The 24,145-nt window shown below is 43.4% G+C and overlaps 2 protein-coding genes across 3 annotated transcripts in view; one reads left to right on the forward strand and one right to left on the reverse strand.

The window, feature by feature from the left end:
• The window catches only part of SDF4 (stromal cell derived factor 4), a 35,462-nt gene extending 23,480 nt beyond the window's left edge, over positions 1–11,982 (reverse strand). Inside the window, exons 1-3 of one of the 2 annotated variants that reach the window (XM_048824748.2) lie at positions 11,846–11,970; positions 9,006–9,080; positions 7,491–7,860 (exon numbers count right to left, since the gene is read on the reverse strand). In XM_048824748.2, coding sequence (XP_048680705.1) covers positions 7,491–7,798 — 308 coding nt within the window. In that variant the 5' untranslated portion in view covers positions 7,799–7,860; positions 9,006–9,080; positions 11,846–11,970. Of the gene's footprint in view, positions 1–7,490; positions 7,861–9,005; positions 9,081–11,845 lie in introns of both variants that reach the window. The other variant, XM_048824747.2, reaches the window with a different exon arrangement.
• A 1,654-nt stretch (positions 11,983–13,636) lies between these two features.
• Positions 13,637–21,348, forward strand: B3GALT6 (beta-1,3-galactosyltransferase 6). The gene is made up of 2 exons (XM_048825002.2): positions 13,637–13,751; positions 15,442–21,348. The coding sequence occupies exon 2, from the start codon at positions 15,942–15,944 to the stop codon at positions 16,980–16,982; it is 1,041 nt and encodes a 346-aa protein (XP_048680959.1). The 5' UTR covers positions 13,637–13,751; positions 15,442–15,941; the 3' UTR covers positions 16,983–21,348.
• Positions 21,349–24,145: the final 2,797 nt, after the last annotated feature.

A 24,145-nucleotide genomic window follows, 5' to 3' on the forward strand; every position in this document is an offset into this window, starting at 1 on the left:
TAACATGGGGCTAAAGCTGTACAAACAAAGATGACAAATGATACTAGTACAGCCTACAATTCACGAATATTTAAGTAATAGAGAAAGTTTTGCTAAGAGCTCTGAGAAGACGACAGCAAAGTGTTCAGCTAAAGGGGAAAACACCCAGATCTTAGTTCAGAAATAATGTATATTCCACAGAACTGTAGCCTACATGATCTTAAGAGAATTTAAGCTTCCATGTAAAGTGAACAAAATATACAGAAGAAACATAACTCAGCGTAGACATTCCTCAGTTGTCTCTGGGTGGAAAATGCCTGATGCAGGATGATAATCTTTCGACACTTTGCCATGCATCAGCTCTGATAAATACATTGGTTCCTCTTGTTCTTCAAGAAATACCATTAATATTACAGCAAAAATTAATGTAGCATTTCATAAATTCTGTAGAAATCTCTCCAAGAAATTCCAGAATAAGAAGTCAGACTGAAACACCTTCCTCTGACAATAATCCTGAGTTCTCAACAACATAAAATACAAGACAAATGATATTACATTATAGTTCACTAAACTGTGTGCTTTTTCCACAAGAAAATTACAGATTTCCAAAAATAGATGGTAGCTGCTGCAATATGTGATAACTGTGCCATGGTCTGAATGCACTTTAGTGACATCCAGTGTAATTCACAAAAACTGTTACAAAGACCATTACACTTAATAAGCAAACAAACCCAGTCAAGGTTAGCACTCTTAACTGGTGGCAATAAGTTTAGGTATAAGGGAGAGTCAGGGAGTACACATGTACCATATTTCATTGTCCATGCACAGCAAAAATAGTTAAGAAACATTAGTATTAATGTTTATATCGGGCCTTTAAAGATAAACACAGTATTTCTGTTAAAAGGAACAAATGTGGCCTTACTACAGGTGTTCCATAGGAGAAGGCTTATTAGAGAAATCCAATTTATTTGTAGTGAATCAAGCACAGTACTGACCAAAGTAACAAAAACCAGCCACCAACTGAGAGTTACCCAGTGGCCTACATGAAATGAGCTTGGTGATCTCAGCCTATTTTCCGCCCAGCAGGAATCCACATCACAAAGCATCACATCTCAGCAGACAGGTCAATGACTGAACTTCCTTCTTATAACTAGAGTCCATTCCCCACATCAGGTTTCCAGGCACATTGACATAGCCATTTGGGGAAGACTGCATTGCTCCTGCTGTATATATTAAGATTGTCAGACTAGCAATTTCCATTAGCTCTAAATACAGTTTATTTAAGAACAAGACTATTCCCATTGCATACAGATAATGAAAACCAGACTCAAAAAGGTAATATTTAATAATGAGAACAATGTCATTTATTTACAGTTAAAGTGATATACAAGAGTTTGCTAGACAACTTCTTTAAATCTCTAGATGCAGCATACTTTAAAAATACACAGATCATGACAAATAGGACAACTATCAAGGTAGGTAAGGTTTTTAGCTAAACAACCCATCAAATCTAAAAGTCTAGCTTCATAACAACAAGCAAGCTAACATGTCCCCTGAGCTTCATTCTACTTTCAGTATAATTGTCCAAATCTACCACTGCTATGGCTATAATCTCATCATCTGCCTTCCCTCACAAAAGGATAGGCAATGACATTATAAATGAAAATTGTGATTAGGTATACCAGATGTACTTCAACATTATCCCCAAATTATGCCCTTTTTAACTACTACATTAGAACACTCCATTGGTTTTGGCAATCCCCAACATAACCACTCCCCTACTTCTATTCTGAGCGATAAGAATAATAGACCTCAAATGCTATGAGAGCTTACAAGCATCACTAAAGTTCAGCCTCTTCCCTTTCAGTGCTTGTACGAACCCCACATGCTCAGCCTCAAGAAGGAGTGAGCTCAGGAGTTTCACAGGAGAAAGAGGGAAACAACCTTACCCCTACACATACTGGAAGCAAACAGGATGCAAGTTTTCTGGCTAGGGACCCCATGAATGATTAGTCAAGGACTGGCATTCAATTGCCAAATGTGTGTGCTTATAAGGGGTAGGAGATATCACCAAAATATGAGCAATTAAAAAGGTGAATACTCACTTTCCAGACACGCACAGTGGTAGATTACCACCACAAAGACATCCTGACAGGAAACCACATGTACTACATTACTGAAATGGAATTACAAAATTCAAACTACAAAACAGATTTAATTTAATTAAACTAAGAAAGCCCACCCTTTACAACTGAGATTTGTGGTTTGAATTCTGGCATCCAGTCTAGTCTATGGTAATTCATGGTATGGCCACACATTGAATACTGAATATCTTAACACACTTCTTGGCCCATCAAGTGCCCAGATACTCACCTTCTTACAGAAAGATAAAAAGATAAGCAGATATGTTTATATGTTATGATAATCTTATGTTCTTATGATATGCAGCAGGAATTTCTGCATGAAGTGATCATTTTTGGCCAAGACTTCAATGACAGATGTCTTGTCAAAATTAGCCCTTATCCCATTGTACTTCCACCAGGAAACAATTCAGAGGACTTTTTTGCTGTCGTTGGTTTTAGAGACAGATAAATATGGAGTTTTTTGCATTGACCCAGAAATTCAATTTAGCATGCTTTTTCCATAACAAGAATAAAAAAATTAAGTAGTTTGTTTAATAAAAATAAAAAAAAAAAAGAAAAGACTTTACTTAACATCCAGGTTTCAGAATTTATGAAAATATCTCAAGTCTTTACAACAGGCAAGTTACTGTTTAAATCAATTAGCCCACTGGTATGTCTGAATCTTGAAGATCATACCCTCTCAGTTAATTCCCCTGTGGAACCTGATAATTAGAAATAACTTTGCTCTTATCACAGGGAGAAATTGAAGTTTGCTGTACCTCTCCCTGCTTTCTCTCTCAGTAATTGGACAGAGAATGAAGAGCCTTTAATACCAGATTCACAGGGTTTTTTTACTTCCCCATACACCCAAAAAAACCCAGAAAACACCACCGCCCCCTGGTGACACCACCAAAAGTACTGGAACAGTCTGGTTTTAATACATATTAGTCACTACATTTAGAATGACTTTGTGCTAGCGGGACATCTTATCTCCGCTAAGTGAGAGTAGCCTCAGAAACAGAAGCCAAGACTGTTATGACAAATACCTTACTCTCTTCAATTACATAATCTTATCTATTCCAGGCTCTCGAAAATCTCTGAAAAGAAAAAAAAAAGTTTATGAATATAATTCAAAGAAACCTAAACTGTATCACAAGGAGCACAGCCTTAGAAAACCGTACAGGCTAATATGAGAAGAGGACTAGTTAAAATGCAATGAGACTGCAACTGTCTGTGCTGCATTGAACACAGAACTTATCACCACATTTTGTCTAGCTCACCCCATCATTTTTAAATATTACATAACGTATGACTGTTGGAACAGCTACAACAGTGAGACATTTCATAGGCATGTATTCTTACTTCTTAGGTCTAGTTTGTTATAGATGGTTGATGTGCAAAATCTAATCATATTATAAAATTTGTATTTTTCAGATCTGAAAGTTACCTTAAGTTCCATTTAGATATTCAGCAAATTACATCATTGGGCTTACCCCACAAGACAAACTGCATTTGATCAAAAACATTAATTACTGACCACAAAAATGTCAGTTACTATTTCGTATGAAAGAATGGCTGTGTCCCTAATTAACTTGATCAAAGCACACTTTGGCTGATAAGAGTGATACCAGAGAATAACAGACAAGGCCAACCAAATTTTCTGGTATGGGAAAAGTCAAGTAGAACATGAAAATAACACATTTATTTTAATATATTTAAAGAAGAGTCAGCTGCAGAACACAGCTGACAGATCTACTTTGGGCACAGTTTACTCTGAACACTAGTCCATTAAAGGGGCTTTAGTTGTACTTCGCTAAATATAAAAAATTCCAGGCTCAAAATTATAGAAAAAAAATTCTAGTCCCCTGAACTTTAGTCACTTCAGCCCCATTGTTGGTTCAAAGACCGCATCAGTTAAATATCTAGCTATTGGGTCAAGTTATCCATTTAAAAAGACAGCATCCCCCAATTGTACAAGACATGGGAAGATGCAGGGGAGCCGGGAACAGTCTCATCTCCAATCTCAATCTTCATGTAAAACTGGACCTATACAAGATTACTCCCTCATACAGCAACTGCTGCTTTTACCCACTCATCTCAGAGTTTCAAATTTCTGTCTCAGGCTTTAGATTTGAAAACATGCCTGTTTTGATAAGATCCTAAAAGATCCAATAGATACTAATTTATCTAGAAGAATGTGGATAGGATAAAAACTCTACCTCTGAGTTACTATTCCTTTTTTGGAAAAGGTATAGTGTCTCACCTTGTTCCTTAATCACCCCATTAGACAACATGCTACATACTTTGAGGGTACCATTCCAAGTGGCATATAAATAGATCCAGGAACTTTAGCTGCTGCTCATTAAAAAAGAAAAGTAATTTTTTTTTAAAAAGTCTTTAAGAGAGGCATTTTCCTTTTCCCAAAGACTCCTTACCCCTGGTGAAAGGAAGGTCATTTTTATCTTTCAACTCAATCTTTAGGAGTACATCTGGAAAACAAGCTTAATTCCCTAAAGAATTTGGCAAACCTTCTAATCTGATCTCACCGAGGGAACACAATGTGGAAAAGCACTTGAATTAGGTCGATAATCATTTCTAAGGTCAGGACAGAGGTGGCCAAACTGCTTTTGACCTACCAAGGCAGCCTCCATTGCAACAAATAGATAAAAGCAAAGGGAGACTGCAATTTGTGATTTGCAAAAGTCACTAATCAACATCTGAATCTGCTAATCAGCTTTCAGTTTCGTTATTGCCAGATGTTTATTTGATACAGGCTTAACAATAAATCCTTAATTTGTAAAACTGTCAGTGGAGTGATTGGTTGAACAGCAGATTAGCAATAAATGATTTTAGTTTAAGTGTAGAAGGGTAAGCCAGGATAAGTATACAAATTGGTTAGCATTTGAAAAATAAGCTTTGTGTTAACCCTTTCAGACATCTGCTGTTGAGAATACAGCACAGATACAGCAGTGTTTTTCATTAGTAAGTTATGTTTTTAGAGCTGGGTTTGTTGCACTGGCTAAAGAGACAAAAAGTTTTGCAAGGTTCCAGTCTACCATGAAAAAGAGCTATGATCCAAGCAAACCATCCGATGAAGTGAGCTGTAGCTCACAAAAGCTTATGCTCAAATAAATTTGTTAGTCTCTAAGGTGCCACGAGTACTCCTTTTCATCAGTTGCCAGGAACTCCCCAGTCTGACACAAACTCTCTTTAGCCTTGAGCAATCCTCTTAACATCTGTGCCTCAGTTCGTCCCAGGTTTAAAAGTAGAACAATAAGTGACCATCTCATAGGAGTGCTGTGATAACTAAAGTTTAGTTAGTGATACAGCATTTTAAAGGTGTAATATTAACTATTACTAATTATCATTACAAGAAATGCATTTTGAGTCCTGTAAATCCATGGATATTTGCTTTATATCCGTTGAGGCAGATATCCGCAGACCATTTTTGCAGATTGGATGCGGATACAAATTTTGTATCTACGCAGAGCTCTAATGAGAGGGGTGGTGTCATTACAGCATACCACAGAACTATCCTGCTCCCAGGAATTGCAAATCAGACATTTCATGGAGCAGATTGCTTTGTTTGGCAGGGAGAACTGAATGCTAAATGAGGACCTTAAAAAAAAAAAAAAAAAACAACCACCCTCAATGGAGTTGCATTGACAGCACCTACTGAAGAAGCAACACCCTGTTTTCCAAGTGTTGCAGTGGCTAAAGAATAGAACTGCTGCATGGTGATAAACAGAAATATCTCGGGAAATCAGCAGTCTTCAAAATTGCAAATGCATAGTCACCTCCATCATTGCCAGATACTCAATTACAAACTGTTCCAATAAAAATTTATTTCAAAGCCTCCCTGCCAATTCCAGCACAATTAAACAAAATGAAAAAACTTCACATATTCAAGATCTTTTTTTTACTGCCACCAGAATTACCTACAAATATTAGAAGTACCAACTCAGTCCACACTGTTATAACAAATAAATCCACGGTCACAAAACACAAAGAGAAGCAACTCTGCCATCTAGTGGTAGTGACAATTCACTGTGGTTTTATTCTTCATATGTTCTAGTCTTAAAACTTACACAAGTGCACTTTACTGCACTGATTTCCATGTCTGCTAAAATAGGAATTTATCTAGTTATTGATTTAAGCCACTCCTAATAGAACGAAAGGAGCTTTATAAACAAATACAAGAAGTGGGCACATTTTTATGCTTAAAATAGGATTTTTTTTTTGTTACATTAGAATAAAAGCCCATCTAGTCTGAGGACCTTCAAGTAATGATGTTTAGCATGGTGTCATAATTTAAATATTATACCTTATCTTTCATTATACTTCTCTTTCTAAGCTCTGGGGAGTTGTCTACATATGTTTAACTGCAGCAGTAACAGAATTTTGTAAGCTCTTCAGGAACTCACGAAGAATGAAGAAAGGGAGAGAAATTATTTCAGTTTATAAATACTTGGGATGGACCAAGATACGAAGGTTACAGGAGTTATTTAATCATTTAAACATATAAAATACAAGGGAAAAAAAGTCAGACATAGTATCAACTTCAAGGGGCTTTTGAACAAAAAGGGACTATACGTGCTATGGGAAAGTGAGCTTTTTGCTGAGTTTGTCTTTTTTCTTTAGTCCTGATTCTCTCCAGAATATTTTCTTTTCCCCTGATAGTATTTCTGTGGATCATACCAGAAGGGAAGTAAACCCAGGCCCAACAGCACCTCTAAACAACATATACTTACTCATCGATTAAAACAGAGTAACAGAGAAATGAAGTGACTTCCCCAAGGTCACAGTGCAGGTCCAGTGGCAGAGTATAGAATAGAACCCATGTTTTCCAATTCACAGTGCAGTGCCCTATCCTTTGGAAAATTCTACGACACTAATGCATGAGACTAGAAAATGAGCCTGACTATACCCAAAGCACTCAAAATCCAAAAAGTAAACAAGCTGGGAGGGGGGAAAAACCTCCTAAAAATCTTTCAATTTTAGTAATCCAAGAAGTTACTTAACATTAATTTTTTTCACGTGGGAATTTCATTTTCTGTGGTGGATTTTAACAACAACCTAAGGCCCCAATCCTAAAAGCTGATTAAAGTGGTTCTGCATGGGCACTGGAGGTGGGGAGAACCGCACATATTAAGCCCCACTGATTAGTTTAAAGGGTCAGGGCCTAAGTTAGTTGAATACTTTACTAACATAAATGTAATGCTTTACGCAAGGTTGCTCATTCCTCTCATTGTAATCATCCTTCAAAAAAATCTTTCAAGCTTGTTTTTCAAAGAAGTTTAATTAACTGAACATAGAGGAAGTAGAGAAAAATATAAATGCAGCGGGATTGGTTGCATATTTTTCTTGATACACTATAACATAACTTACTTTGAAAATATGGCCATAAGCTTCCTTCTGTTCCTTCTTGGTTCAGAATCTTCATCAAACTCTTCCATCTCCTTTCCTAGAAAAACCTCTTGATGAAACTCCTTGTTAAGATGTCCATCCATCTCCATTTTGACCCCATTCAGGTGGTCTGGGGGCAGGATCTCATTATCATCTTTGCTGTCAACCGCTTTCTCTTTTAAGACAGAATTATTTGCAGGCCTGGCATAGACATCCATCAGCAGGAACACAAACAGGAGGGACAAATAGAGAGAGCCCAAACTGCAGAGGAAGGCTTGTTTTGACATCATTGTTGTTGTTCTTGTCCAAAATATTAACAAATTAATTTATGGTGAAAGAGAGATTAAATGACCTGAAAGTAGGGGGGGAAAAAAAGCAGAAATAAGGAACCTAAAATTGTAAAGCTACAATTTTATTTTAAGCTCCAAATCTAAATGTAAAAATCCAGCATATTCTGTTGGTCAACATTAAAAGCTTATCTTAAATGACAGAAGCCTGTTTTGCAATTAGAATAAACGAATGTTGTACAAGTAACTAGAGTAAGAAACAGGTTTTGCAAAAAAGTGTAGTGCAGTTGCAAAAGCAGTTCCAGCTACCAAAAGAAAAAAAGGGAGGGGGGTAAAATCTGATGATAGGGAATGTGGAGAAGTTCAATGTATGTCTGTTTCAGAAGAGCACATGTACAGATCAGATGACAAAGGCTGAGGCAAAATGTTACATTACCGGCATAATTCTAGCATACATCAGGCAAGTCTGAGACATATGAAGCTACATTCCACAACCAACAGAGAAAACAGTTCTTTCTAACATGGGGCTTTGCTCTGAGAAGTGTCTAATTTAACAGAACTCATCCCTTTATGGAGTCAGAATCACATCAGCTTGCTGCTAAGACCCCCCCATCCTGCTTTGGGCACCATGTAGGCCAGGAACGGGCAAACTACGGCCCACGGGTCGGATCCGGCCGTTTTAATCCGGCCCTCAAGCTCCTGCTGGGGAGCAGCGCCATGCCCCCTCCAGCTCCTATGGCTTCCTGCACCCCAACCCCTGCCCCAGCCCTGATCCCCCTCCTGCCCTCCGAGGCACTCAGTCCCAGCCTGGAGCACCTTCCTACACCCCAAACTCCTCATCCCCAGCCCCACCCCAGAGCTTGCACCCCCAGTCGGAGCCCTCACCCCCCCCACTCCACTCCTCCGCCCGGAGCCCCCTCCAGCACCCTGAACTCATTTCTGTCTGCACTCTGGAGCACGCACCCCTAACCAGAGACCTCACCCCCTCCCACACTCCAAACCCTATTTTTTTGAGCATTCATAGCCTGCCATACAATTTCTATTCCCACATGTGGCCCTCAGGCCAAAATGTATGCCAACCCCTGATGTAGGCAGATGCTTGTGCCTGCACAGAGTATCACTTGTGGTTGATTATGGCATTGCGTGGTCATAAAACTCACTGAAGAACTAGGACCTAAGGCCCCAATCTTGCAAACACACATATACGTACATAAGAAGGCTCTGACCATTGGGTCAGACCAATGGGTCCAGTGTCCAGTCTTCCAACAGTGGCAGATGCCTGGTACTTCAGAGGGAATGAACAGAACAAGCAATCATCAAGTGATCCATTCCCGGTCATCCACTCCCAGCTTCTGACAATCAGAAGTATTTTTACAAATACTTGTCCAGTGAATCAGGACCTGAATTAAGTTTTTACTCCTTTTACTAACTTTATTTCAGTGAGCACTCCAAATCCAGTTCACCTCTAAGAGAGAGAGCTGATTCTAACCTAGAGTGTGTGCCAACAACAGACTGTTTCAAGACTTTTTGTGAGCAGCGCATGACCAAGTTCCCAAGAAATGTTTCTAGGGCTGGCAGGTAGGAAAGAATCTTTACTTAGAACTGAGCAAATCTGATGTGGAATCAGTGAGAAATGAACATGCAACATCACAATGCTTTTTTTTGTTTGTTTTTTAAATAATTTTTCAGACTAAAACAACATTTTAAATCTCAAGGGATAAAGTGATTACCAAAAGTGAATTTACTAGAACATCCTGGTAAAAGGAGATATAGCCAATTACAGAAGTAAGTTTCTGACAGAATCCTGGTAGAGTCATAAAAGTATTACAAGTTTCAGCAAATATGATGTAATAATTTAAAAAAAAATTTTAAGGGATAAACAGTGGAGAAACACTATACAGCACCTACTAAACCTGCGCTATTCGCTACTGAGGGAAGATTTAAGAAGAATATAGATATCTACCTGGATAATTACAACAGACAAGCTTAGGACATTTGCTCAGAGGTTTGAGGAATATCAACCATAATGTTTCAGAACTTAATACGATCACATTTAAGATTAGAAGAGGACATTTTTCCTTCCTCGCTGAACTACCCAATTAAAATCAACCTTGTAAATTTCTGTTTGCACACCTACCTGGACAGAACTATTATTTTGACATGTGAGAAAATCCCCACCATCACCATTATACAAGGACAATAATATCAATTTCAAGCATCACTTTTCCATCTGAAAATTTTGTATCTACTATTGTTACCAATAATCCCTAAAATTACTGTAACTGCAAGAGATTGAAAAAAGAAAATATTTTCTCTAATTTGTTCGTGCATTTGACATAACTTTGTGTGTAGTGAGTGTCACTATTTGTTGACAGTGGATGCCATTATCCAGCCACTGCAAGAGTGTTTACACTAATTATGCAAGGAAGCCGAAATTGAAAGCGAATAGCTAGCTATGCATCAAGAAGGAGAGGAACAAGAGACCAATAACATTTATTATTATTACTCTCAGGCCCAGCCAAAAGATCTTTCTAAACATGGGGGGGGAGGGGGGCGAGAGAAGGTTTAATTATTTTGTTTTTAACTAAGGGAAAGCTGTTTAGATGGCACTCTATTTTTTTAGTCAATTAAAAAAAAAAAATAAAAATCAAGCTACCAGAATCCCATCATCATGGTAAATTTAAGCAAATTCTGTTAGGGCTGATACAGTTTCATGACCATTTTTACAAAGTTGAATTGAACAAGTCCATTTCGAGTTTCCCGTTTTGCAGGCTAACCCCACTTTCTACCAAACTCTGTTATTGAACCTTCACCTGCCCCATCCCACCCAATAGCTCAATTATACAGCAACAACTTGAGGAAAAGCTGTCAGCATGCACAGACTGTACACACTGTATACAGTCACTTACTCCTGAGGGAATTCTGCAGTACTGTACAGTGCAGAATTTGCACAAAGATCAGTGCTCTGTGCAAAATTTCCTTCTTCACCTGCAGAATTGGCACTGCATAGCTACTGGCCACCACTAGGGGCTGCTGGACCCAGCAGATCCCAGCTGGCAAACAGCCGACATTGCTGGAGGAAGGGGAAGCTGGAGGGATCCAGGCATTCCCTGAAGAAAGGAAGCCATGTGCAGGAAACTCAAGCCTCGGATCCAGTGTCAGGCAGTTTCTCCATCTGTATCCCTGAGTGGAGTCAGGGCACGCAGCTGGGCTCTGGGGGTAGGGGGCACCTCTCAGCTGGGTTGTATTTAATTTGTGCCAGGGCTGAGTCCTGGCATCTCTAGGCTCCACAGTTCATAGCCCCGGCACCTCTGGGCTTGCTGCATCAGTTATGAAAGTAAAAAAAATTGTTTGAGCCCCGGCACCTCTTTCATTACAAATGAAGCACTGGGGAGGGGGTGTGGGTGTTTGCCCCCCCCCCCCAAGCTGGGATCTGGGGGAGAGGGGGCACAGCAACAAGAACTGGGCTGGCGCAGGGGTTTCTTTAACTCTCTCCTCCTAGGGGAATGTTGTCATCGGCATTGTTACAGGTATTTTGAAATAAATTACCAAAACAATTGAATCCGGCATGATTCTATAGGGTCATTTTGACAAATAAAAGAGACAGATTTTAAAATACTGTGCACAGAATGTGCCATTTTGGGGGCGCAGAATCCCCCCCCCCGGAGTAAGGGCCACGTGCACGAACACACAACTAGGGGCAGAAGAGACACTGGGGGAAAGGGAGCTGAAGGGAACGGACGAGGGTCGTCGAGCGACAAGGGGGGGGGAAAGGAGCCCCTGACACCTCCAGGTCCCAGCGTTGCCCCCCTGACCCACACGGCCATCTCCAGACCCCAAGAATCCATCCACCCTCTGTCTCAAGGTCCTAGCGCAGCCCCCCCGCCGTGTAGGCCCCTTTCCCCCCCCCCCAGGTGGGTACAGAGACACTCAGCTCCCTTCCTCCCCCCAGCCCCTCAGAGCTCCCAGCCCCTCTCCTTCGCCCAACCCGTCGCAAGCGCGGGGGGGGGGGGGGGCTCCGCGGCAGGCAGCCCACGCCAACGCCGGTACCTGTGCGGGAAGCGGCCAGGCTCCTCATGCCCACCCCGGCCCGGGCCCCTCGGTTCCGCTCCCCGGCGCGACCCTCCGCCGAAACCCCCTCAGGCAGCGATGGCTGAGTGGGGGACAGGAAGCCGGAAGCGCCACTCAACACTAAGGCAAGGACCCCGGGGCGTCCCATCCCGCCTGAGTGGATGGATGGATGGAAGGAGCCACAGCGCGGGGCCGCGGTCCGGGGGCTACACACACGGAGACGTCGCGCTCCTGAGAGGAACGGACACCCGAGCAGTGCCACGAAAGAGCGAGTGCAAAGCAGGCACCGCCAAGGCCACCTTTGAAAAAGGGCCCGGGGAGTGAGCGACCATCTTGGATTAGGGGAGGGAAGGCGCTCCCGTAGTGGGCGGCCATCTTTGTTTAGGGCAGGGAGCCGTATAGTCGCTATTCCTTTGCGTGGCTGTGGGCGGCCATCTTTGTTTAGGGCAGGGAGCCCTATAGTCACTATTCCTTTGCGTGGCTCTGGGCGGCCATCTTTGTTTAGGGCAGGGAGCCCTATAGTCGCTATTCCTTTGCGTGGATCTGGGCGGCCATCTTTGTTTGGGGCAGAGAAGCAAATGTTATCTGAATACCGTTGGCAACCATCTTTGATTGGGGCCAGAGGACCCTCTATGCAGCTACCAGGTGACACTGGTCAAGCTGAAAGAACAGGAGGACTTGTGGCACGTTATAGACCTAACAAATTTATTTGAGCATAAGCTTTCGTGAGCTACAGCTCATTTCATCAGATGCATTCATACATGATAATATAAAATAGAAATATTAAGAAATGGAATTGCCCAGCTCCCCTTCTTCTTCCTAACTTCCCAGTTCCTACTGCTCCTCATCCTTCCTCTACCCCAAAGTAACAACAAATACAACAGCAAAGTGTAATTTACAAAACCCTTCCATTTCATCCTCATATTCATTTACTTCTCTGCCATATCCCTACCCTCTACCTCTTGTCTGCTCTGTTTCTGTCAGATGTAAGTCCTGATTGCACTGTACATATATAAGAGGCAATCGGACCTCAATCCCAAGTGGGGACTTGGGGGCTATCATAATGCAAATAATTGTTTACTACTAATGCTAATTTTCAATAGATGGGGAATCTCAATAGATCACAAATATAATATAAGCCAGTTTTTGTTTTGCAAGAGGGTGGCAACTTTTCTATCAAATCAGTACCTTAGCGCCCTTCTCCAGGCCTTGGTCACCTCACCTCTCAGAGTGATTGTAGAAGGGTGTGTGCCGACTCAGGCAGACATCGCTGTGTCATGCTTAGTTCACAATGTGCAGGTTATCTTTGCCAGCCTACGGGCAAGAGGGTTAATTTTTCTTTTTCTTTTTTTTTTTAAGTTTAGTTTCCAAAGTACAACATGGAAGTCTCCAAATAAACTGCTATTCCATCAGAAAGCATTCCAATGCAACCCCTGACTGGGAAGCCCCAGCTGACCGTTTCTAAATTACTTCACATGGGTACTAAGGTGCCTAATTCCCACTGATTTCTATGGGAAGGGGAGTTAGGCACCTCAATACCTTTGAGGCTCTGGGCCTTGGCGTTCAGAGTAACCGGTGTCCAAAGGCCCCATGTCAGCCCCCAGCTGCCCACCCTCCACCGCCTTCCCACAAGAGAACCCCGGGCGCCCGAGTCTCGGAGTTTTTACACGGGCGGGCTAGGGGGCTCCCTCCCCAGAAGCGGGGACATCTCCCCGCGCTACCCGCGCCGGCTCCGCAGCTCCCATTGGTGGGGAACTGCGGCCAATGGGAGCTGCGGGGGCGGGGCCTGCGGGCGGAAGTCGCTGCGGCGCGCAGAGCCACCTGGCCTGTCCTCTGCCTAGGACCCAGAGGGGGACCCCCGCCGCTTCTGGGGGAGCCGCGCGAGGTAAGTGCCGCCCGGCCCCGGAGCCCGCGCTTCCTCCCGCGCCCCAACCCCCCCTTACCCCAGCCCGGAGCCCCGGCCTTGCAGCGGGGGCCGGAGCCGGGGCCGTGCGCCCCCGACCCGTGGTGCTGGGGCTGCGCGGGGAGAGGGGGACCTCGGGGTTCGAGCCGGGAGGGGGGAAGAGAGGGGGGCCTCGGGGTTCCAGCCGCGGGGCGGGGGGGAGAGAGGCACAGAGAGGGGGGCTCGGGGTTCCAGCCGCGGGGCGGGGGGGAGAGAGACACAGAGAGGGGGGCCTCGGGGTTCCAGCCGCGGGGCGGGGGGGGGAGAGACACAGAGAGGGGGGCTCGGGGTTCCAGCCGCGGGGCGGGGGGGGGAGAGAGGCACAGAGAGGGGGGCTCGGGGTTCCAGCCGCGGGGCGGGGGGGAGAGAGACACAGAGAGGGGGGCTCGGGGTTCCAGCCGCGGGGCGGGGGGGGAGAGAGGCACAGAGAGGGGGGCTCGGGGTTCCAGTCGCGGGGCGGGGGGGAGAGAGACACAGAGAGGGGGGCTCGGGGTTCCAGCCGCGGGGCGGGGGGGGGGCTCGGGGTTCCAGTCGCGGGGGGAAATAGAGAGGGGTTTCAGCCTGGGGGAGGAGAGGGGGGACTTGGGGGTTTCGGCCTGGGGGGCCTCGGGGTTCCAGCCGCGGGGGGGGAGAGGGGGGGGCTCAGGGTTCCAGCCGCGGGGCGGGGGGGAGGAGAGAGGGGGGGGCTTGGGGTTCGGGGGGGGAATAGAGAGGTGTTTCAGCCTGGGGGGCCTCGGGGTTCCAGCCACGGGGCGGGGGGCAGAGAGAGAGAGAGAGGGCGGCTCGGGGTTCCAGCTGCGGGGCGGGGGGGAGAGAGACACAGAGAGGGGGGCTCGGGGTTCCAGTCGCGGGGCGGGGGGGAGAGAAACACAGAGAGGGGGGCTCGGGGTTCCAGCCGCGGGGCGGGGGGGAGAGAGACACAGAGAGGGGGGCTCGGGGTTCCAGTCGCGGGGGGGAATAGAGAGGGGTTTCAGCCTGGGGGAGGAGAGGGGGGACTTGGGGGTTTCGGCCTGGGGGGCCTCGGGGTTCCAGCCGCGGGGGGGGAGGGGGGGGGCCCAGGGTTCCAGCCGCGGGGCGGGGGGGAGGAGAGGGGGGGCTTGGGGTTCGGGGGGGGAATAGAGAGGTGTTTCAGCCTGGGGGGCCTCGGGGTTCCAGCCACGGGGCGGGGGGCAGAGAGAGAGAGAGGGCGGCTCGGGGTTCCAGCTGCGGGGGGAGGGGGGCTCGGGGTTCTAGGCACGGGGGGGAATAGAGAGGGGTTTCAGCTTGGGGGAGGAGAGGGGGGCTTAGGGTTCCAGCCGTGGGGGGGAGAGAGAGAGGGGGGCTCGGGGGGGGGGAATAGAGAGGTGTTCCAGCCGCAGGGGGGGGGCCTCGGGGTTCCAGCCGCGGGGTGGGGGAGAGAGAGAGGGCGGCTCGGGGTTCCAGCTGCGGGGGGAGGGGGGCTCGGGATTCCAGATGGGGGGGAATAGAGAGGGGTTTCAGCCTGGGGGGGGGCTCGGGGTTTCAGTCTGGGGGGGGAGAGGGAGGGCTTGGGGGTTCCAGTCTGGGGGGGAGAGTGTGGGGGGGTCCACGTGTTGCCCATCTTCCCCCCCCACATGTGTCCCGATATTTTAATTCTTGCATCTGGTCACCCTAGGTGCAAGCCTCAGCCTCTCCCCCGTCCGAGTCTCTCCCCTGGCACAGGGGCAGGCGGCCCCGCAGCGGGTGCTGCTCACGCTGACTCGGCAGCGAGGGAGCTGCTGGCACGGCTCCGTGAGCGAAGAGAAAGAGGTGGAGGGACCAGGGCATGAAGCCGCCGCTGAGGGGACTTGTGGCGCCCTCACTGTGCTCGGAGAGGAAGAGTCTCCCAGCCTGCTACCCGTCCCAGACTCCATCCAGGACATTCTGCGGGAAGGGGGCAGGACTGCTGCGATTCCTGCCTAATCCTCAGGGCCGTGCAAGGTGCTGAGGGTGGGGCCTGTGGCTGAGGGGCAGAAGCCATTGTGGGGGCCGAGGTTTGCCCTGCTCGCTCGGGAGGAGGGAGGTGTGAGGGCTGGGCCTGGCCTGGTGCTGCTCTAGAAGGGGGTGCCCATAGCAGCCTTGGGCCTGGTTCTCGCCTCGGCCTCTGAGGAGGCGTCGGTGTCTCTCCCTGCCACGATGAAGCTGCTGCGGCTCCTGTGTCGCCACAAGACAGCGCTGGGCCTCGGTGGCCTGGCGCTCTTCGCTGTAGTCCTGCTCTACCTGGCCAAGTGCACCTCAGAGAGCCTCAGGCCCTTGCCAGGTCGAGGTCTGCCCCACAACCAGGCACTGCAGCCGCCCCGCGGTGGAGTGGGAGCCGGGCCGCCCCTACTGGCAGCCCCGCTGCCCCCTGAGGAGACGGCTTTCCTGGCTGTCCTCATCGCCAGCGGCCCCAAGTATACAGAGCGCCGCAGCATCATCCGCAGCACCTGGCTCTCGATGGCTGGCCGGCCCCCTCAGGATGACATCTGGTGTCGTTTCGTGATTGGCACAGGCAGCCTGGCTGGGGAGGAGCTTCACAGCTTAGAGTTGGAGCAGAGCCGTCACCGAGACCTGCTGTTGCTGCCTGAGCTTCGTGATTCCTATGAGAACCTGACTACCAAGGTCCTGGCAATGTATGTCTGGCTTGATCTGCACTTGGACTTCCGCTTTGTCCTCAAGGCTGATGATGACACCTTTGTACGCCTGGACGTACTCGTGGAAGAGCTGAGGGCCAAGGAGCCACGTCGTCTCTACTGGGGCTTCTTTTCTGGCCGTGGTCGAGTGAAGTCGGGTGGCAAATGGAAAGAGAGCACTTGGCTCCTATGCGACTACTACCTGCCTTACGCCCTGGGTGGTGGCTATGTGCTGTCTGCAGACCTGGTGCATTACCTGCGACTCAGCCAAGACTATTTCAACATGTGGCAGAGTGAAGATGTCTCGCTGGGGGCTTGGCTGGCTCCTGTTGATGTGAAGAGGGTGCATGACCCACGTTTTGACACTGAGTACAAGTCACGGGGCTGCAACAATAAGTATATTGTCACTCACAAGCAGAGCATTGAGGACATGTTAGAGAAGCATCAGACTTTGGCCAAAGAAGGGAAGCTCTGCAAGGAGGAGGTTAAGCTCAGGCTATCCTACATGTATGACTGGGGAGTGCCTCCTTCACAGTGTTGCCAAAGGAAAGATGGCATCCCCTGAAAGTTTTGGAAAAAGGAAGGGCAAAGTGTCAAAGGATAACTCTCTGGGCTGGATCAGTGTCATATGGGGACACCTTTGTATGTAAGGCTTAAAAATTATTCTGAGATTTTACATGATTCATACGTCAAGACTGTGTGCAGGACCAACATAGCACCATAATTCATAAAAGCTACTGAAGTGCTGTGATTTGTCTACAGATACACAAAATACAGGAATAAAGGGGGAAGTGAGGGAAAGGTTATATGATGGAATTTAGTGCAAAGGGGGGAAAAAAGAAAACTTTTTTTTAAATAACTTGGATGCAGAGCAGGTTGGAAGATGTGTCCCAGATTCCAAAGTTTGTTTGTTGAGAACGTGTCATGCCTTCACACCATCCCCAAGATTGTGAAAATAATGTCTACTGTTTAATTTTTTCAGGGAAAAAATGTCATTTTGGCCAACCATTTTGGCAAGTTTTTAAGACTGTAATAAAGAGATAGCAAATCAGTTGCTAGTGCCAGTGGAAGCAGGTGGCTGGCTAGAACCACTGGCCTGGCATCTAAATGAAGGGAAGTGTTGTTGAGATATTTGCACTGGTTACTTTATACTCTCAATGAGGGGGAGGGTGGTGTGTCCAGTCTTTGGAAAGAGTTCTGATTTAATTATAATAGGTCTTGGGTAATATCCCTGAATTTAAATCTTCAATCATTTTTTTAAAAATAGTTTATGATGTACTGTGTAATCTGGATGATCTGGCAGCTACTAAATAGGTCTGTATTTGGAAAAGTGTATGTGTTATGCCATATTGCAGTATTAGGGTAGGTTCTCAACTATCTTGATTTGGAAGTAAACATTTATGCTACAAACCTAGCACTCGGTTATTGGGATTAGAAACTGCTCTTGTATTCTCCAAGTGCATTGTGTACAAAGAAATCTCAACTTCCTAATTTTTACAAAAAATGATCCCACTAAGAAGTATATGATCTAATTATGCAAACAATAGGACTACTTACATCAGTAAGGATAACCTATGTGAGTAAGAGTTAGCAGGATTAGACCTATAACGTCTCAAATTGGAAGTACAAAACTTTATCAAGTTATCTGGACTAGATTTTCAAAATAAAGCAATAGATCTGTTTAAAAAAAATAAATCTGAAGAATTGGCCATTTTAGTTGCTAATATGGTATGTAAATAACTGGGGTTTATTTTTTCACTTCTCTGTAGTCCTGTCTACTCTACAAATGAATCCATTGCTGACAAGAATTGTTGGGCATGTTTGGTGTGTAACTGAGAGTATAAATGGGCCACTTTTAGCACAGTGACAGAATGCATTACACTTTCAAATAATTCTAACACATTTTCTGTGCAGACTTTTAGTTGTGTGATTGAATAATCCTGATATCCTGTAATGGTGTTGAAAATGGTTCCATCTGTGCACACAGTTACACCTTTGTCCACACTGGTCCAGGAGGACTCCCTTCTGAAAACCCTTGTCAGTAACAGATCTCTTTTCTAGTAAAGACACATCAGCTTTAAAGTTGATGCCTAAAGGGCATGTTCACATTCTTCAGTCTTTCTTACAGTTTGTTGCACAGTGCACTTTCATACTATTATTATTTCTTTCTCTCACTGGACGGTACACCTTTCTCTTACCTGTGGAGGGAGACTTCAACTTCAAATAATAAGATTTGGTGCTGACATCATAACATTTTTGCTTTTCAGACCCAACTTAGTAATTTATTCCAAAGGAATCAAGTGTATTTATTTTCTCGTCATTAAAATCCACTTCTTCTATCTAGTTTTAAACAATTTCTTGAGAGGATTAAGTGGAAAAAAACTCTTTTTGGAAAGGAAAACAACTCCTTATTTACATTAAGTATTTCAACAATACATTCTGTAACTTTCCTTCTAAAAACAAAATTAGCTAATGAAGACATCGAAAAAGTAATTTATTTAATCTGATGCATCCAGTCTTTTGTACTTTGACATAGTGATGCTTACTGCAGATGTGCCCTTCAGTGGAATATATTCCTGCAGAACAAAAAGTTTAAGACTTCACCCGGTTGCAAGACATTAAATTGGTTTCAGTAATCCTTTTAAAGTCTGTATGTCTCTTTGGTCTTTGGGCTAAATTAGTATTGTACACACATAGTTCAGTGTTTGTAATTGTGATAATTTATTTATAAATATTGTAAATGTACTATGTATTGTTAAAAGTTTAAGATAGCTAAGTATCATCTTATTTTATAATTATTTAAGAAAGTGTGTTAAGTTTCACAAGTGTTATTTGTGAAATGCTTTAATTTATTGATGTACAGTTCCTAATTTAAATAGGGTCTGAGTTGTAGATCCAAAAATCTGCTGCATGACTCTCTTAACCTGGTAAGAATGTACTAATCACCCATTTATCTAAATATCAATGTTTATGTAAATCACGGGCATTGTCGCTTCTTTGTCGTTTTTTGTTTTGTTTTTGTTTTTTTTGAAAGGTTCTCTTTTCAGAGCTTTCATGTGAGGATGAGAATTTGAGGTTCAGAAGAATGGAAAATTATTTGTCACATCCCAAGTGACATCTGGATGGAAGAAAACATACAAATGCGCACACACACACTGATGGTTAAATTTTTTGTAGAATGCTGAGTTCTTGCTGTGCCCCTGAGTTCCAAGAATATTGAGCAAAAAGAAAAGGAGTACTTGTGGCACCTTAGAGACTAACCAATTTATTTGAGCATGAGCTTTGAGCTTCATCCTACAAAGTACTTACTTAAACATATGAGTAGTCCTCTTGATTTCATTGGGACTATTCCCATACTTAAATTAAAATCAAGACCAGAGTGCCCAGCACCTTGAAGAATTAAGTCCATAAATTATTGTGGTAAATATAGTTCTATTTGAAATCTAACAACAAATTTGAGTAACAAAGTCCTTCTGGTCTAGAATTACCTATGTTTTGCCTCTCAGTTCAAAAATTAATTGTTTTGGAAGGTATGACTTATGTAAGTTGATCCATTTTTTATGTTTCTGGAATATAGAAAAAACATTTTCCCACATGTTCTGATCAGAATATTTATGCTTGAAAAACTCTCAAGTGCCTCAAGACAAAAGAAATTCAAACCTGTCTGACTTCGTAGATCTGATTGACACTTTAAAAATTCCAAAGTTGAATTTTTAATGACTGCTATTTTGCATGTTGGATGCTCAGTCGAACTGGCAAAGTTTGCAAGATTTGCAAGCCAAATAAATTGCAGTTCAGTGAGTTTAAAAAGTCTTTTAAGGTTGGTTCTGTTAGTCAGTGGGGCAGAGAGTCTGCTGAGTTAATCAGCAAAGAGAACTGGTGACCCAGAAGTCATTATTATAAATCCAGGATCATTATCAGCTTCACAAGCCAAATAACTCAAGAGTTGTATTTCTTTAATTAGAAAGTCACATGTAAAAAACCTATTGTTAATGCAATGTTAAGGTTAAATATCAAGTAACTTTACACAGGCAATGTTTTATATTGCTTGACTTTCAAGTGCTTGATGTTTCAACCCTAACTGTTGCACTAAAATGTTTTGTTTGCATTTAATTATGAACCTATATTTTAAAAATTGCATTTAAGATCCCAGATCCGGAACAGCACATGCATGTGCGCGCGCGCACACACACACGTATATAAAATATAGGGTTAAACGACAAATATATTTTAAAACAAAAGAGCTGAAAATCGTTTTTCTGACCTTATGACTGAGTTCTGTATTTCTTTTACAAGGGATGTTGACATCAGAAAAATTTAATGCAGTATAAGGATTTCATGGTTTAGGTGATTAGACGTCCTGTACTGCTGTTTGAAAAACAAAGTGAAAACCTGGCCCTGTTGAAGCTAATGGGAAAGTCCATTGTCTTCATGGGGGCCAGGATTTCACCCAGAGTGCCTAACTTCTGCTCCTAACAAGTAAAAAGTATTTTGGCCTTTCCTTAAAGATCCTTGTATTGAAGTTAGTGGGAGTTTTGCCACTGATTTCAGTAGAAGCAAGATCAGGCCCAAAATATATTCATTTGTAATTTTTCATGTCTGTGTTAAATTAATTATATGGAATCAAACTTTTATTAAATAGCATTTCAGTTGACTTCTAAGGGAGTTCCTCATTTAAAAAAAAAAAATGTCAGCCATTTATACTTGTTACTATTATGGTGTTGCAGAAAACGTCCACAGGACTCTTCCCTGGAAGACAAGAGGAAGATGGCTCACCTCAGTTGACCTAAACAGTTTTCTAAATATCAGTTGATGTGGGCTGCAAGTCACTGTTTATTTGAAATATTATATTAATATTACACTTGTGTTCTTTGCAGGGCTATAGTAAAACTGTGCTGTTTGACAGAACATTAAAAGCATTTTTAACTTTTTTTTTTTGTTATTCACTGGATGATTTCTTTAATAGTTTAATAGTTTTCAAATTGTACATATAGAATTGTCTGTCATCCATGTTAGAAGTTGCATGCCGTAAATTAGGTCCTTTATAAAATCCTATTACCACGATAGTGTTTCAAGTACAAGACCGAAAGATTTTGGTGCACCTATTGAATTCCTCTTAAAATGGTCACTCTGATATAAATTCAAATAGAAAAACAGAAATTTTGCTTTCCTTTGGGTGATTTTTAAAATGGCATGCAGAATGATTCGTGATCTTGTTTAATGTGTAAAAGTGAGCTAGCTGAGTCTTATATTAAAAATTTAACAAATCAATTAAAAATAATTTTGCTATTTTAAAAAACATATTGCCCTTTCAGTAAGGGCCTGCATCTAGAAGTCAGTTACCTATTTACCTAAACTAAATACTCTTCTTGGAGTTGCAAGAAACCGCTACCAGGAAAAACAAACTTCCCTGCTGTCTAATCTTGTCCATATAAAGAATGCAGAAGTTCGGCATTAAAATGTACTATTTGTGGCAGATATTACATTTTATATACTTACATCAGTTGATTTTGGCCTTTGAACTACTGTAGGAACTATTTCATGCCACAGCTGCGTTAGCCTTAATGCCAGGAAAAAGAAATTATTAAGAAAAACATTAGGGGTATTGGAAGGTGGTTATGCTTTGCTCTTCTATGAATTTCTGATCAACTCCAGAATCCTAGCTGAAGTAGAATTTAATGTCGCTGTATACTTGACATAAGCTGACAATAGAGCATGTACAGAAATGGTTATTTTGGATGTGCTATCTAGAGTATTCCTGCAGGTGTTCCTTCATATACCTCTGTGAAATATCTTAAAACTATTTAATTCCTGGTATGCTACTTTGCTAGTTAATTCTTATCTTCTAATACAGACCACCCTCCGTTTTTATCCAATATCTAGTCAGCTGTGGGAGTGTATTAATTTACTTACTGGACCTTCTTGAAGCTGGAAGTTGCTGGTTATAAAGTGTGCCTTTAGAAACAATACAATAGTTGAGGTTTTGTGCCCAGTATAGTCGCCCATTTTCAGCTATGCAGCATTGCCAGTTGGAGGTCACAGTTGTCTGTTCTTTCAGCCTTTGTATAGAGAAGAATGGTAAGAAACTAAAAGTACTCGTGATAAGAAGCATCTTGTATACTGCATGGTATAGCTGTCCATCTCCTTAGTTTTATGCCTTTATTGGCCAAAAAATGTCTCTGCGCTGGAACTTTTATTAAAATTACTGTTGCTGTCATGGTCACTTCTTGTAGAGTATGGAAAAAAGTCAACTTCACTATGAACTTTGGTTACATTTAATTTTTTTCTATACTGTTGCGAAGTAGCGGTATAGGCAGTTGGCCCAATCATGCAGTCCTTGCATGTGCAGCATTTCCATAAATTATGTAATGTTCCCATCATGCCCAGAATCCTAAATCAGCATGCAGGCTCCATTTATTAAACACAATGCAAACAATTCCAAAACATGGCTCAGCGCTTACATCAACATTCTTCCTAGGTTGTCTCTTTTTTCTGCCTTAGCTCTGCAAGATCAGGTCCAATGATACGGACACATTTATACAATAAATAATGTACAGAATACACAGAAACTGGTATTTGGGCAAATGCCGCACATATTTACCTTCATTTCTAATTGGTAGCAGGTATGAAAGGGTTTGATCCCAGTACAATGAAGTAAGTAGAACGACTCCCATTGATTTAAATGGGCTTGGGGTCCTACCCTAACTTCTCAAAAACCATTCCATGTCTAATCTGATATACAAATCCTATAGACAGTGGGTTTTAAAAATTCTGGCAAAACATAAGACACTTCACTTTAATATCTGCAGGTGATTTTCAGATGTCAGTAGAATAATTTGTTCAACTGAAAGCACATTTTCAAAACATCTTTCCTGTTTGCTGAGTTCTGCTCCTACTGGAAAAGTGTCTATTCTTACCCATCTTCTCTCTTACTGCTAAATTGGCATTGAAAGAAACAGATCAGAAAACTAGCACTGACAGAGTCTTGTCTTTATTAGAATAATCCTATGTGTTCGACATTTTACAAATGAATTAGTGACAGGTCCAAAACGAATTTGAGTTAGAACCGGTTATTCCTTCCAACTATATACAAATTTTATATTTTGGTTGTGAAAGGCTACCGGTTTTCATTGGCAGCTCTGTGGTCACCCGTTTGTTCTTTCCTGTCAAGGAAAAACTTTCACACATGCTACCTGGAGTACCAATACTTAATGCCTCCTCTTTACTATTTTAATCTTCCTATAAAAACAATGCAGTTATTCCTGGTATACAGCATTTGGAAAGGTTTAGCAAATTTAAGGCATCACAAGCCATATTGGTTGATTTCTAGTGTGGAATAAAAAGAACAGCTCTGACCTAACTATGAATAGCTCTGACCTAATTAGAAGAGATGACTCAGATACTCAGCACAGTGTGACACCTGTATTAAGTATATTATTGCATTTGCTGATGTACAATCCTGGGGAAGTAATGATTTGATAGATAAAGACTGTGCTTCTGAAATAGCGGCAAAGAGTCCTGTGGCACCTTACAGACTAACAGACATATTCGAGCATAAGCTTTCGCGGGTGAATGCCCATTTCGTTGGATACAGGGTATTCCCCCACGAAAGCTTATGCTCCAATACGTCTGTTAGTCTATAAGGTGCCACAGGACTCTTAGTCTGGATCTGTAAAAGCGTCAAACACGGCTACCCTTCTGATACTTGCTTCTGAAATGCGTACATTA

The sequence above is a fragment of the Caretta caretta genome, chromosome 18, assembly GCF_965140235.1.
Source record: "Caretta caretta isolate rCarCar2 chromosome 18, rCarCar1.hap1, whole genome shotgun sequence".
Lineage (NCBI taxonomy): Eukaryota > Metazoa > Chordata > Testudines > Cheloniidae > Caretta > Caretta caretta.

Coding starts and splice junctions, on each gene's coding strand:
- B3GALT6 (XM_048825002.2), top strand. CDS start 15,942: ATGAAGCTGCTGCGGCTCCTGTGTCGCCACAAGACAGCGCTGGGCCTC.